The 12,895-nt window shown below is 25.1% G+C and overlaps 10 protein-coding genes and 1 non-coding gene across 11 annotated transcripts; 8 read left to right on the plus strand and 3 right to left on the minus strand.

Moving 5' to 3' along the window:
- Window positions 1-7: 7 nt before the first annotated feature.
- On the minus strand, window positions 8-553 carry HAN_1g151 (rps9; the record flags this gene model as incomplete). The annotated part of the gene is made up of 1 exon (XM_001712261.1): window positions 8-553. The coding sequence occupies one exon, from the start codon at window positions 551-553 to the stop codon at window positions 8-10; it is 546 nt and encodes a 181-aa protein (XP_001712313.1).
- A 103-nt stretch (window positions 554-656) lies between these two features.
- HAN_1g152 (hypothetical protein) lies at window positions 657-1,364 on the plus strand (the record flags this gene model as incomplete). Its single annotated transcript, XM_001712262.1, has 1 exon — window positions 657-1,364. One exon carries the CDS (start codon window positions 657-659, stop codon window positions 1,362-1,364), a length of 708 nt encoding a protein of 235 aa, XP_001712314.1.
- Window positions 1,365-1,383: 19 nt separating this feature from the next.
- Window positions 1,384-3,732, minus strand: HAN_1g153 (mcm2; the record flags this gene model as incomplete). Its single annotated transcript, XM_001712263.1, has 1 exon — window positions 1,384-3,732. One exon carries the CDS (start codon window positions 3,730-3,732, stop codon window positions 1,384-1,386), a length of 2,349 nt encoding a protein of 782 aa, XP_001712315.1.
- An 838-nt stretch (window positions 3,733-4,570) lies between these two features.
- On the plus strand, window positions 4,571-5,224 carry HAN_1g154 (rpl10A; the record flags this gene model as incomplete). The annotated part of the gene is made up of 1 exon (XM_001712264.1): window positions 4,571-5,224. One exon carries the CDS (start codon window positions 4,571-4,573, stop codon window positions 5,222-5,224), a length of 654 nt encoding a protein of 217 aa, XP_001712316.1.
- A 39-nt stretch (window positions 5,225-5,263) lies between these two features.
- HAN_1g155 (rpl17) lies at window positions 5,264-5,746 on the plus strand (the record flags this gene model as incomplete). The annotated part of the gene is made up of 1 exon (XM_001712265.1): window positions 5,264-5,746. The coding sequence occupies one exon, from the start codon at window positions 5,264-5,266 to the stop codon at window positions 5,744-5,746; it is 483 nt and encodes a 160-aa protein (XP_001712317.1).
- A 19-nt stretch (window positions 5,747-5,765) lies between these two features.
- Window positions 5,766-6,776, minus strand: HAN_1g156 (hypothetical protein; the record flags this gene model as incomplete). The annotated part of the gene is made up of 1 exon (XM_001712266.1): window positions 5,766-6,776. One exon carries the CDS (start codon window positions 6,774-6,776, stop codon window positions 5,766-5,768), a length of 1,011 nt encoding a protein of 336 aa, XP_001712318.1.
- A 67-nt stretch (window positions 6,777-6,843) lies between these two features.
- HAN_1g157 (nop2) lies at window positions 6,844-7,944 on the plus strand (the record flags this gene model as incomplete). Its single annotated transcript, XM_001712267.1, has 1 exon — window positions 6,844-7,944. The coding sequence occupies one exon, from the start codon at window positions 6,844-6,846 to the stop codon at window positions 7,942-7,944; it is 1,101 nt and encodes a 366-aa protein (XP_001712319.1).
- A 166-nt stretch (window positions 7,945-8,110) lies between these two features.
- HAN_1g158 (sbp1) lies at window positions 8,111-9,064 on the plus strand (the record flags this gene model as incomplete). The annotated part of the gene is made up of 1 exon (XM_001712268.1): window positions 8,111-9,064. One exon carries the CDS (start codon window positions 8,111-8,113, stop codon window positions 9,062-9,064), a length of 954 nt encoding a protein of 317 aa, XP_001712320.1.
- A 234-nt stretch (window positions 9,065-9,298) lies between these two features.
- HAN_1g159 (prsS6) lies at window positions 9,299-10,426 on the plus strand (the record flags this gene model as incomplete). The annotated part of the gene is made up of 1 exon (XM_001712269.1): window positions 9,299-10,426. The coding sequence occupies one exon, from the start codon at window positions 9,299-9,301 to the stop codon at window positions 10,424-10,426; it is 1,128 nt and encodes a 375-aa protein (XP_001712321.1).
- A 37-nt stretch (window positions 10,427-10,463) lies between these two features.
- HAN_1g160 lies at window positions 10,464-10,544 on the plus strand. The gene is given in 2 exon segments: window positions 10,464-10,500; window positions 10,509-10,544. It is a non-coding gene; the product is annotated as a tRNA-Trp (tRNA).
- Window positions 10,545-11,506: 962 nt separating this feature from the next.
- On the plus strand, window positions 11,507-12,871 carry HAN_1g161 (hypothetical protein; the record flags this gene model as incomplete). Its single annotated transcript, XM_001712270.1, has 1 exon — window positions 11,507-12,871. One exon carries the CDS (start codon window positions 11,507-11,509, stop codon window positions 12,869-12,871), a length of 1,365 nt encoding a protein of 454 aa, XP_001712322.1.
- Between the last annotated feature and the right edge of the window lie 24 nt (window positions 12,872-12,895).

Genomic DNA, 12,895 nt, shown 5'->3' on the forward strand with positions numbered 1-12,895 from the left:
AAAATTTTTAATTTTCTTTTTTCAAAGTTTTTCTGAGATTCCTTCCTGGAAGTCCTCCTCCTAGTGGAGATTTTGAAAAATATTCAATTTTATCTTGGGATTTTAACCTTACTAAAAAAGAAGGAACATCTACAAGCCTTTTGTCTACTGAAATATGTCTTTGTTTTATCAAAACCCTGGAGTGGTGAATACTTTCTGCAAGTTTTTTCTTAAAAACAATTGTTTGAAGCCGTCTTTCTAAAAAATCTTGAATTTTTAAAGAAAGGATGTGATCCAAAGTTTCTTGATTCTCTTCTAATATTCCATATTTTCGTAGTCTTTTAATTAGTGATTTTCCTTGTATCAAACGGCGAGGGTCTTTTTCTGGAAGAGTTAGTAGGATCCTGGCTGATGCTCGAATTTTCGATAAGGATAACTGTACGCGCCAGACTTCTTTTTTATTTCTCAATCCATATTCACCTACCAATTTTAATTCTGATTCAAGTCGCTCTTTTTCAAAAGGTCTTCTTGGAGTACGATAAGTTTTAGAATAATTTCTATAGTTTTTTCCCATAAAGACCAAATTAAAAATTTAAAACGCCGTGGGAAAAAGAAATTATTATAAAAAATCTTGAAAAAACTGATTTATTGGAAAAAGATAAATTAATTCAAAAAAAATGTTTTGGTTTTTCAAAAAAAAGGAAAAATTTTTCAAAATTTGGAAAAATAATTTTCCAGAATTTATAAATAAATTCTGGCCAAATTATTTTCCAAGAAAAATTTTTTTGAAATCTTCTATTATTTTCAAGGAAATAGAAAAACAAAAAAATAAAAAATCTCGAGATTTTTTTATTCAATTTTCTAAAATAGAGAATGTTTTTAAAAAAAAATTTAAATTTGAAATTTTTTTATTTCCCTTGGGTCAGCCTGCCTTTTATGTAGGGTTGAACCAATATTCCAACCAAAATTTTAATTTTTATAAATTCGAAAGGAAATTCAACTATATTACCCAACAGGGGTTTTTAAAAATGAAAAATTTAGGTATTTTTAGAAGTGAAAAAATTAAAAAAGGAGACTTTGTGACAATAAGTATTTTTGATACCAAAATATTTTTTCTTGATAATCTTTTAATTAAAAAAATTTCACTTTTAAAAAACAATCCTACATTAATCGAATTAATTTTTTTCCCCACCTTTAATTTTTTTTTAGGATCCCAAAAAACAAACTTTTTTAAAAACGGACAGCTTTTAGGAGGAATTTTTGGCCTTTCTAGCCTTCAAGACACATTATGCTGTAGAAAATTTAAAAAAAAAACAATTTTACGATTACTAGTCGGGCCTGAATTTAGATTTAATTCTAGGAACAAAATTAAAAAAAAAAATTAAACAAAAATCAATTTAAAGCCTAAAAATTCTTTCCAAAATAGATAAAATTATCTTTTTTATTTAAAAAATAACCATTGTCTATAAAATTTTTACTCTTATAAAATTTTTGTATTTCTTTTTTTTCAATTCTTAAAGAATTTAAATTTTTTTCAAAAAATTTTTTTTCGATTTTAGCATGGTTTTTGTTAAAATTTAAATTCAAAGACATTAACGTTCGTAAAACCTTAGAAATTTTTTCAAAAGTATCTTTTTCTAGATTTAAATAATGTCCAAAATTGATTAATAAGTTTTTTCTATATGAAGCAGGCTGGCTTTCAATAAAAGAAAATAAAAAAACCGAAATCGATATTGAAATATCTTCTTTTACAGAAATTTCTCGTAAATGAAGTCTGGTTGATGATTCCGCCAAGCGAATTATAGTTTCTAAATGTCTAAGAGAAAGTTTAGAAATATTTGAGTTTAAGCTTTCATTCTTTAATAAAACATAGAAATTTGTTATAAATTCCTGGTTGATAGGATTTAGTTTTGGTTTAATAAGATTCCTGGCATAAAGAATATATTTTTTAAATAATTTTTGTGAAATTTTTTCTTTTGGATTAAAGAAATTTGAATTTTCCTTATTAAAAAAATTTTCTTGTAGAATTTTTGCTTTTTTCGAAAGTTTTTTTTTTTCTGACGCATTTCGGTGAGAACAGATAATAAATTTTCCATTCAAATCATCATTTAAAGGGTCAATTATATCTCGCATTGAAATTAAAATGTCAAATTTTTCAATAAAATTTTCTTCACCTGGAAAATTTTTGGAAAAAGAATTCTCAGAACGATAATAATCTTCAATTGGAGAGCTTGTAGCAATAACAGTACACCGTGTTTTCAAAATGTTAGATATGCCATTTTTTTTAATGGAAATGGTTTGATGATCCATTGCTTCCATTAAAAAAATATGATCCTGAACCCCAAGTTTTTCAACCCCATCGATCAAACAAAATCCTTTATCTGCAAAAACAAGGGCACCTCCTTCTAGTATCCAATCTTCGGAAATTGTTTCATATTTCAATGAAGCAGTCAAGCCTTTGGTAGAGCTGCCTTGACCAGTTAAAAAAATTGATTTTGGAGCTAATTTTTCAAAGCCTTTTAGCATTTGGGATTTTCCTGAACTGGGATCTCCTATGACTAAAATATTTATACCGCTTTTAATTAAAAAATTATTGTTTTTTTTTGGTATTTCAAAACCAAATAAACTTAGTAACAAGGGTAATTTTATAGTTTTTTTTTTTTTAATCGAAGGAATGAAAGCATCTAACAAATAGTTCAAAATTTGTTTTTTTTTGAAAATTTTTTTCAAAACTCTTTCTTCAGAAAAAGAAAAAACAAAGTTAATATTTCGAGATTTTGGCTTTTCGATAAAATTTGCTTCTAAAGTTATGGTAAAAAAACGATTTTTGGGCATTGAAAAACCATTTTCTAAAAAACTATATTTTAAAATTCCTGTTACTGTAATTTCTTCTCCGAGTTTAACATAATCGATGAGGTCATTTTTTAATATAACTTCCTTTTTAGATTGAATACTGCCTACAGGGGTAAATTCAGCCAATTCCTGAAGAAGAATTTTTTGAAAATTAGAATTTTCTGTTTGAGTCCAATTTATTTGAAAGGGGCCCTGACTTTTGCAATTGAAACAATTTGTAAAAAAAGCTTTGTTTTTATCTTTAGGAAAAAAAAGAGTTTTTTGAATCTCTAAACATTTTAGGCAAATTAATTTATAGCAATTAAAATTGGAAAAAACTTCTGTTTTTGAAACCGCAACTCCTTTTATTTTAATTAATTGATTGATTTTGTTACCTTTACAATTTCTAAAAAATTCTGTCGTCGGTAATTCAGAAATTCGAATCCAAATTGAATTGTTTTTTATTGAAAAATCTTTAAAAATATCCTTGCTTATTTCATAACAAGATTCTTGAAAAATCGACAAAATTTCTTCGGGTTCGTCGATTAACCAAATGGCTAAGAGTGGATCTCCGATAACAAGATGTAAAAAAGAAATAATAAGGCTTTTTTCGTTGTAAGAAAACAAATTTTTTATTTTTTCGATGTAAAAATTGGTTCCAAATTTTTCGTCATTAATTCCGAAAAGAAAACAAAAAAACCGATGTTTTATCAAGTTTCTATTTTCATTATTTCTAAGCCATTTAAAAATGCTAACAAAATTCGATTTTAAATCATCATTCTCTTTTTTTTCAAAAACCCTTTTAGATTTTTTTTTTTTGACCAAGAGGTTTACTTTTTCCGAAAAATAAAAATTTTTTGTTTTTTTCATTTTTGGGTGAAGTCCGGTATCTTCCAGATCCAGAACCGAGCTTTCCTTCATTTCAATAATTTAAAAATTTAGACAGCTGTTTTTTTTGATTTTAGAAAAAAATTAACGAACCTTTTTTTTTAAAACTAAAATTCCCCAAATATTTTTAAAAAACCTTCTTTTTTCTAGGTAAAAAATATCTAAAAAAAAAAAAGTAATTTTTTATAAAATTTTTTTACTGCTGAAAATTTTTTTTTCAATTTAAATTTTTCGAAATTGAGTAAGGTTTTTGGAGTTGAATGAAAAATTTTCAACTCCAAACCAAAAAATTTCTTCTAACATATCTAATTTATTTAAAAAATTTTTTTTAATAAACAGCATTCCTATTCAAACGAACACTTTTTTTTTTAAAAATCTAAAACCTTTGGAATCAGTAATTATTTGGAATTTTTTACTATGGGTTTTTCAAAAACAAAATAAAATTTTCTCTTTTTTATAGGTTTCCAAAATTCAAAAAAATTTAATTTCTATTTTTTAAAGTTTTTTAAAAAGGCCTGCATTTAAAAATTTTGTAATATAAAAAAAAACCTTTTTTCAATTTTTTTGTTTGCATTTTAATTTTATTAATTTATAAAAAAAACCATTAAAAATTAAATTTTAGTCTTGGCCGACTAAAATAAGCATCTATTAATAAAAAAAAAAAAATGGGTATTTATAGTTATTAAAAATAAATTTCATATAAAGTTCCTATCTCTACATATCTGTGTTAAAAAATTTCTAAAGGATTTTAAATTTTATTTAATTTTTTTAAAAAAAAATAAAAAGCTAAAATTAATTTAAAGGAGTGAATTTAGACCTAAATATAAAAAAAAAAAAAAAATAAAAAATTATTTTTTTTTTTAAATAAACAATGAGTTCAAAAATAACAAACGAAACAATAGAAAAAGCTGTTTTAAAAATTATAAAAGAAGCTGGTGTAAAAAAAAGAAAATTTTCTGAAACGATTGAAATGCAGATTGGACTAAAAAACTACGATCCAAAAAAAGATAAAAGATTTTCAGGAACTCTTACATTACCATATATTCCCAAAGAAAATCGAAAAGTTGCTATATTGGGAGATGCTGTTCATTTACGGGAAGCTATTTCAGCAAATGTTGACGGCTATGGTTTGGAAGATTTGAAAAAATTCAATAAACAAAAAAAAGTCATAAAAAAATTTTCTCGAAAATACGATTTTTTTTTAGCCTCTGATTCAATAATAAGAAGTATTCCAAGAATTCTTGGACCTGGATTGAACAAGGCAGGAAAATTTCCTTTACTTGTTACCCATTCCGAAGATTTATTAGAGAAAGTAAATTCAATTAAATCAAATATAAAATTTGAGCTAAAAAAAGTCCTTTGTTTGGGAGTTTCTATCGGTAATGTCGAAATGGATTTAGAAAAGCTTAAACACAACATTTCTCTTGCAATTAATTTTCTAGTTTCTTTATTAAAAAAAAACTGGCAAAATGTTAAATCGCTTCACTTGAAAAGTACTATGGGAAAACCGATCAAAATTTATTGATTTGCCAAACACTCGTAAAAATAATTTTAGTATTATTATATGAAAAAAAATTCTATTCAAAGTCCAAATCCTGAAAAAAGTTCCAGAGCAACCGGAAAAGATATTCGGGTTCATTTTAAAAATACTCGTGAAACAGCCGCCGCTATCAAAGGAATGAGTTTATCTAGGGCAAAAAAATTTTTACAAAATGTTTCTGAAAAAAAAGAAATTGTCCCATTTATTAGGTATAGATATGGGACTGGCCGAAAAAGTCAATTGAAAAATACAAAATTCACAAACGGAAGATGGCCGAAAAAATCTTCGGAAAATTTGTTAAAAATTTTAAAAAATGCAGAAGCAAATGCAATGAGAAAAAATTTAGATATAAATACTCTTTTTATTGGGAATATTCAAGTTAACAAAGCCATGAAAGGACAACGTCGAACATTTCGTGCCCATGGAAGAATAAACGCCTTTTTAAGTCACCCTTGCCATATTAACCTTTGGTTAATCCAAAAAGGTAATCATATTCCAGTTTCTTAATAAAATTAAGTAATTTTTTTTACAAAATTATTGTTGAAAAAATCCTTTTTTGCCGTTGGTTATTTTCCAATGGATCAAAAACTAAATTAGAAAAAAACGAAGGATAAGTTAAAAATTCAATGACCTTTTTAGAATTAATTTCCTTGAAAATTTTTTCATTTCTTCTCCCCCATTTAAATAATTTATCTAAAATTGGAAAATTGGAAAAAATCGAATAATTTTTTTTAATATCTAATGGAAATTGAGGAAAATTTTCTTTTTTTTTAAAGTCCAAAGAATCATAAATTTCTTTTTCTTCAAAAAAAAAACATTTAGGACAGCAAAAAGTTATTTTTTTTTTGTTTGAATAACCGCAATTGGAACAACACGAAAATAATTTGTATTTAAAAGATATTTTTTCTTTAAAACAAAAAGTATTGAAAAAAAACCTAAGATGAAATTCACTTGTTTCAAAAGGAAAAAGTTTATTGTTGTTTTTTCGTTGGGTTTTATTTGAATAACAAGAAAAAAGACTGTCTTTAAAATTATCTGAATCAATGTATTTACAAAAGCCTTTTGTTAATTTAGTCAAAGTCTCGATAATAAAAATCTTTTGATTGAATAAAATTGCGGAAAATTTAATTTCATTTTTGATTAAAAAGCCTCCCGTAAAATGAAAAGAAAAATTTGGATTTTCGGCAGAAAAAAAAACAATTTCTTTTTCTTGTGTCATTTGTTCTTTTCCGAATATTTTTTTCGCAAGAAAGAAAGCTTCCTTTAGATCGGAATTTCCGGGTGGCTTTTTTTTTTGAAGCCGAAATAAACCCTGGTTATGATGATATATATTCCCACTAAAATGAGAAACTTGTTCAAGGAGTCCGTTTTTTAAAGATATTATTGAGGTTTGTGAGGTTGGATGAATGTTTAAAATACAATAATTCATCAAAGAACAGCAAAATAAAATTTTAAGATTAAAACGGTTTCCTTCTAATCCCCATAAATCTTCTGGCAATAAATTTAGAATAAAAATAACTCTCCTAAACATTGACATTATTTGATAAGAAAAAAACTTAATTTTTCTTTTTTTTTCCTTTAATAAAAAAAGATTATTTTTTTTTATGTTTGATAAGTTGGTACAAAATAATAAAAAAATTAGAAAGAAAAATACTTTCAATCGAAGAATTACTCATTTAATTTCAATAATTCAAAATTATCAATACATTGAATGGAAAACTTCAAAAAAATATTATCTTGATCTTCTTAAAAAAGAAATTTGCCTTTCCTATAATTATTCAATTGATTTGGTTGAAAAATTTTTTAATATTATTCCCATGGAAGAGATTGATGAATTTTTTAAATCTAATGAAACTCCTCGCCCATTAACTATACGAATTAATTCGATACGAAATGGAGAAGAAAATTTCCAAAATAATTTACGCAACATGGGAATTCAAAAAATTTTTGAGGAAAAATTATTAAATTTTGCTGGAATTATAAAAAGGAAAAACATTAGATTAGGAAAAAACCCGGAATTTCTGGCAGGATATTTTACTCTACAAGGACTTTCTTCTTTTTTTTCTGTAATTGCTTTGGATCCCCAAAAAGGAGAGAGAATTCTTGAAATTGCAGCTGCTCCTGGTGGAAAAGCAACTTTTATCAGCCAAATAATGGAAAACACAGGAATCTGTATTGCAAATGATAAAAATAAATCTCGATTAAATTCCCTCGTATCAACAATCCATCGCTTAGGGATAGAAAATTCAATTGTCACTAATTTTGATGGGTCCTTTTTCCATTACAAAATGAAAGGGTTCGATAGAGTTTTATTGGATGCCCCTTGTACAGGAACTGGAATTATTTCCCATGATGAAAGAATAAAACTCCATAAAATTAATTCGGCAATTTTAATAAACACCACTTTACAAAAAAGGCTGCTAATTTCAGCAATCGACTCATGTAAAATTAATCAAGAAAAAAAGGGATATATAGTTTATTCTACTTGTTCTATTTTAATTGAGGAAAACGAAAGTATTATTCAGTATGCAGTCGAAAAACGGAATGTAAAAATTGTAAAAACAGGACTGAGTTTTGGTATTCCTGGTTTTGTTAAATATAAAAATGAGATTTTTAATAAAAAAATGCATTTTTGTAGACGTTTTTATCCCCATATTCATAATGTAGATGGGTTTTTTGTTTGTAAATTAGAAAAAAATAAATAAAGGTTTCAGGTTCATAAATTGTCAAAATGATTTTTTTTCAGAAGACCGTCAATTTTCATCATTTGAATATTTAAAAAAGGTATTTACATTCTTCCAATTTTTTTTTTATTAAAAACATAAAAAAAAAATTTTAATTTTGAAAAAAGAAACCTCATTTTTTTTTTTTATGTTTTTAAAAAAAGAAAGAAAAGATTTATACTATTTTTTATCAAAAAAATATTTTTTTAGATCTCGAGCAGCTTTTAAATTAATCGAATTGAATCAAAAATTTAGATTTTTAGATAAATCTCGAGGAGTACTTGACTTATGTGCGGCACCTGGTGGATGGTTGCAAGTTGTTCAAAAGGTGGTTTCTCCTGGTTCTTTAATTATTGGAGTCGATGCTAAAAAGATATTACCGATAAAAGGTTGTAATATGTTTAAAGGAGACATAACTTCTCGAGGCTGTTTAGAACCTATCTTAAAATTAAAAAATTGGAAAAATAAAAGACTTGATGTTGTTCTTCATGATGGAGCTCCGAGAACGGGAACATCTTGGGTAAGAGATGCGTTAAATCAAAATTCTTTATCTTTAAATGCATTTAAATTGGCTGTTAATTGTATCGAAAAAGGAGGTTGGTTTGTAAGTAAAATTTTTTGTTCTGGAAATTTTCATGGACTTTTGTTTGTTCTTCGTTTTTTTTTTAAAAAGATAAAAATTTTTAAACCCAGAGCTTCCAGACTTACTTCCGCTGAAACTTATTTAATTTGTAAAGATTTTTTTTTACCTACAAAACTGGATCAAAATTTGCTCAAAGGGAAATTTATTTTCGGGACGCCTTCTGAAAAAAAAAATAACATTTTTAAAATCAAAAGTATTGAAAAAAAGAAAATAAAAAATAAAGAAATTTTAAATTTTTTACCTTTTTTTAGAAAGAAAGAGAAAAAGGTTATTGAATCTTTCGATTTTTATATTTCAGGAGATGAATCTTTGTGTATTTTTGGATTTAGCTTTTTTGGAAAAATGCTTTTTTCTCCAACAAAGGGAAGAAGAAAAAAAGTTCAATCAGAAATAACGATTCTTTTATTGATTTCTAATCTAATGGATTATTTTTTCAAAATAAAAAAAAAATTGTCTTGATTTCTTTTTAGAACAATATAATTTTTTTCAAAAAATTTAATCTAGATTGTTTTAAAAAAACTAACTGACCATTAATTTTTTTTTAATAAAAAAAAATGTGGAGTTGTTAAAAAAAAATATAATTTTCCTTTAAAAATTTCTTTACAAGATTTTGATAATAAAAAAGAAGGCCTTATTTCTTTCTCAGGAGAAATTAAATGAGGTTTCTTTTTTATTTTTTAAAAAAAAAAGAAAATGAACCTAATTAAAAAATTATCGAATCGCGAAAAAAAATATTTTAGTTCTTATATTTTGGGAAAATTCTATTGCGATGAATTCAAAAACCTACAAAAACAAATTTTATTAAAACAAAATGAAATTTACCAATTTCAAGCCGTTCCTTTAGTCGTTGGTACATTTGTTGAACAAATTGATTCCAAAAGAGCATTAGTGAATTCTAGTAATGGAAGTAATTATCTAGTTCATATTCTTTCAACTTTGGAAAAAGAAAAACTAAAACCCAATTTATCGATTGCTCTTCATCGAAATTCTAATTCGATTGTTGGAATTTTCCAAGACGATTCTGATTTTAAAATTAATATTCTAGCCCCAATGGAAAAACCTGAAGTAAAATATTCCGAAATTGGAGGGCTAGAATTGCAAAAAGAAGAAATAAGGGAAGCCATTGAATTTCCATTAATAAACAAAAACTTTTATGAAAAAATAGGAATCGATTTGCCCAAAGGCGTTATGTTATTTGGTCCTCCTGGTACGGGTAAAACTTTGGTGGTTAAAGCAGTTGCTCTTAAAACCAAAGCTTCTTTTATTAAGACGGCCGGCTCTGAATTTGTCCAAAAATATTTAGGAGAAGGGCCAAAAATGGTGAGGGATCTTTTTAAAATTGCTAGAAAAAATTCGCCTTCGATTGTTTTTATTGATGAAATTGATGCAATTGCCACTAGGAGATTCGATGCTCAAACCGGAGCTGACAGGGAAGTACAAAGAATTCTAATGGAATTGTTGAATCAAATGGATGGTTTTGAAGAAAATAAGAACGTGAGAGTAATAATGGCTACAAATAGAATTGATACCCTTGATCCAGCTTTATTAAGACCAGGAAGAATAGACCGAAAAATTGGATTTCCTCTTCCTAATCGAAGAGAAAAAAGATTTATATTCCAAACCTTGACTAGTAATATGAACTTAGGAACCGACGTTGATCTGGAAGAATTTGTCAGAAAGCCTCATAAACTTTCTGGGGCAGTTATTTCTGCAATTTCTCAAGAAGCAGGATTGCAAGCAATTCGAAGAAATCGTTTCGTTATTATGCAACGAGATTTTGAAATTGCTTATGGGTTGAATGTGATTTCTGATGAAATATAAAAAAATTTTAAAAAAAACTTTTTTCTTTTTTTTAATTGGGATGATGGCGCAATGGTAGCGCAGTGGACTCCAGAAATGTGAAATCCAAAGGTTGTCGGTTCGAATCCGGTTCATCTCAAAGACCTAAATAAAAAAAAAAAAAAATTTTTTTTTTAAATTTCAACATGGGTTAATCTTTCCTAAAAACCAATGATGATAAAGGCATTTGTATGAAAACTGATTGAAATAATTCGATCCTTTTTTTCTTGAGATTAAAAAAAAAAAAAAATCATAAAAAACATTCATTTATCAAAATTTTTTTCAAAGGAGTTTTTCAAAATTTATTTGAAAAATGGAAAAAAAAAAGAAAAGAAGAAAATTAAAAAATTAAAAAATTTTGAATAAAAAATAAAACTTTCAAAATTTAAACATAAAAAATGGAGTTTTCAGGTCTTTAAAAAAAAAAAATTGCATCGGAAAAATTTTGGGTAATTAATTTAAAATAGCTTTTTTTATTTTCTTTTTCGAAAAAAATTAATTTATTGAAATAGTTATCGAAAGTTCATTTTTCTTTTTTTTTAAAAAAAAAAAATATTTTAAATCAGATTTTTTAGAATCATGTCTTTTTCATTTTCTTGCCGATATTTACAATTTTTCTTTTTTTTCAAATAATTTGAAAAAAAGTTTTTCTTTGATTTTAAATAAATTGTCCTGATTTTTTGTTTGTTTATTAAAAAAAATTCAAAAATTAACTTTCTTTTTTTCTTTTATACTTTCAAACCTTTTTTTGGAAAAAAATCTAATTAAGAGCTTTAAAAATTTTCAAAAAATGTTATTTGTAAACATTATCTGATAAAAAGAATTTCGTAAAGATAAAAAAAAAAAAAATTTTCAATTTAGAATTTTTTTTCGAAAATTTTTATTTTAATTTAGAAAGACTAATTAAAAAAGAAAGTTATTAAAAGGAAAATTTTTTAATTTTTGAAATTTAAAAGGAAGATTTTCAACAAAGATTAAAAAATTTATTTTTTTTTAATTTTATAAAAAAATAAATATTGCTAATTTCTTTTTAAAAAAAAAATTTAAAAAAAAACAAGAAAAATGTTTTCAGATCTTCTTGCCGATTTTGGAGTTGAAAAAATCAGAAAGGATTTCGGTGATTTTGCAGCTACAATCTTCAATATTATAATAAATTGTGGAGGTTGTTTTTTGGAGGATTTAAATTTCTTGATTCCTAAAATTGATTATGCTATAATTCGTTTTTCTATTTTAATTCTTTTTCGACATAACATAATTTTTTTAACTCCTATTTTCGATAAAAAATTGGAATCAATTCAAAAAAAAATTAAAATTAAGATTTTACCCAGATTACATGAATGTATTTATCGAATACGGTATCCTCGTTTCATTTCTTTGATGGAACACGAATACGGTTTAACTGGCCGAAAAATAACTGAATTATTTTATGAAAAAGGACAGGTTTTTTTGGAAAATAATTTTTTTAATTTATTTTCGAAAAAAGAAGAAAAATTTAAAATAGAAAATATTTTAATTCAAATGGCCCGAGATGGCTTTATTGAATCGGTTTTTTTTTATTTTGATAATAAAAAAAATAACTTTAATCCAAAAAATTTTTTAAAAAAAAATAAAAAACCATTGAGTGGGAGAAAAAATGCCACGTGGAAATTATCTTCTCACAAATTAAATTTTACGTTAAAGATCAATCTTATTTTAGCTACAGTTGGTCAATATTATGGTGAAAAAATTTTTTTTTTATTACGTTCATGTTTTTCAAGAATAATTAATTTTAAGGTTTTTAGATTTTTTAATTGCTGGTTTTCGTTAGATAGTTTAGTCGATAATGCTATAGAAATATTAAAAAGTCAAAATTTTAACGAAATTAATATAACTGAAATATTTGATGGTGGAGTTATGGACCGGTGTTTTTTGAGAATAAAAAATTCAAGACTAAAAATATCAGTTAAATTTTTTTTTGAAATAATTCGAAATAAAATTTTTGAAAATTTAATTGGAAACCAATTTGGAAAAAACTTTTTGCGAATTTTTAAAATTTTGGCAAAAGATTTGGAAAGTGAAGAAAAGCAAATTTCTATCCAGAGTTGGCTGGAAGTAAAAATTATTCGAAAGGAACTTTTTAAGATGTATAAATTAGGCTTAGTAACTTTTGAGGAAAAAAATTGTTCCTTTTTTCAATCAACAACAAAAAAAAGTTTAATATGGAAAATAAACTTTCTTTCTCTCAAAAAAAGATTTATTTCAGAAATTTTAAAAAGCATTTATAACTTATTATTAAAGTTAGAAAATCTTCAACTTTTTTTTTTGAAAATTTCTTTTTTTTTTAAGGACCAGCCAAAAAATTTAAAGAATTATTTTCAGCATCAGAGAGTAGGTTTAACCACAAGCATTTTACGGTTGGACGAAATACTGTTAATAATTTATTCCTAAAAATAAAATATGAATAAATTCAAA

This window comes from Hemiselmis andersenii, chromosome 1, assembly GCF_000018645.1.
Source record: "Hemiselmis andersenii chromosome 1, complete sequence; nucleomorph".
Taxonomy (NCBI): Eukaryota; class Cryptophyceae; order Cryptomonadales; family Hemiselmidaceae; genus Hemiselmis; species Hemiselmis andersenii.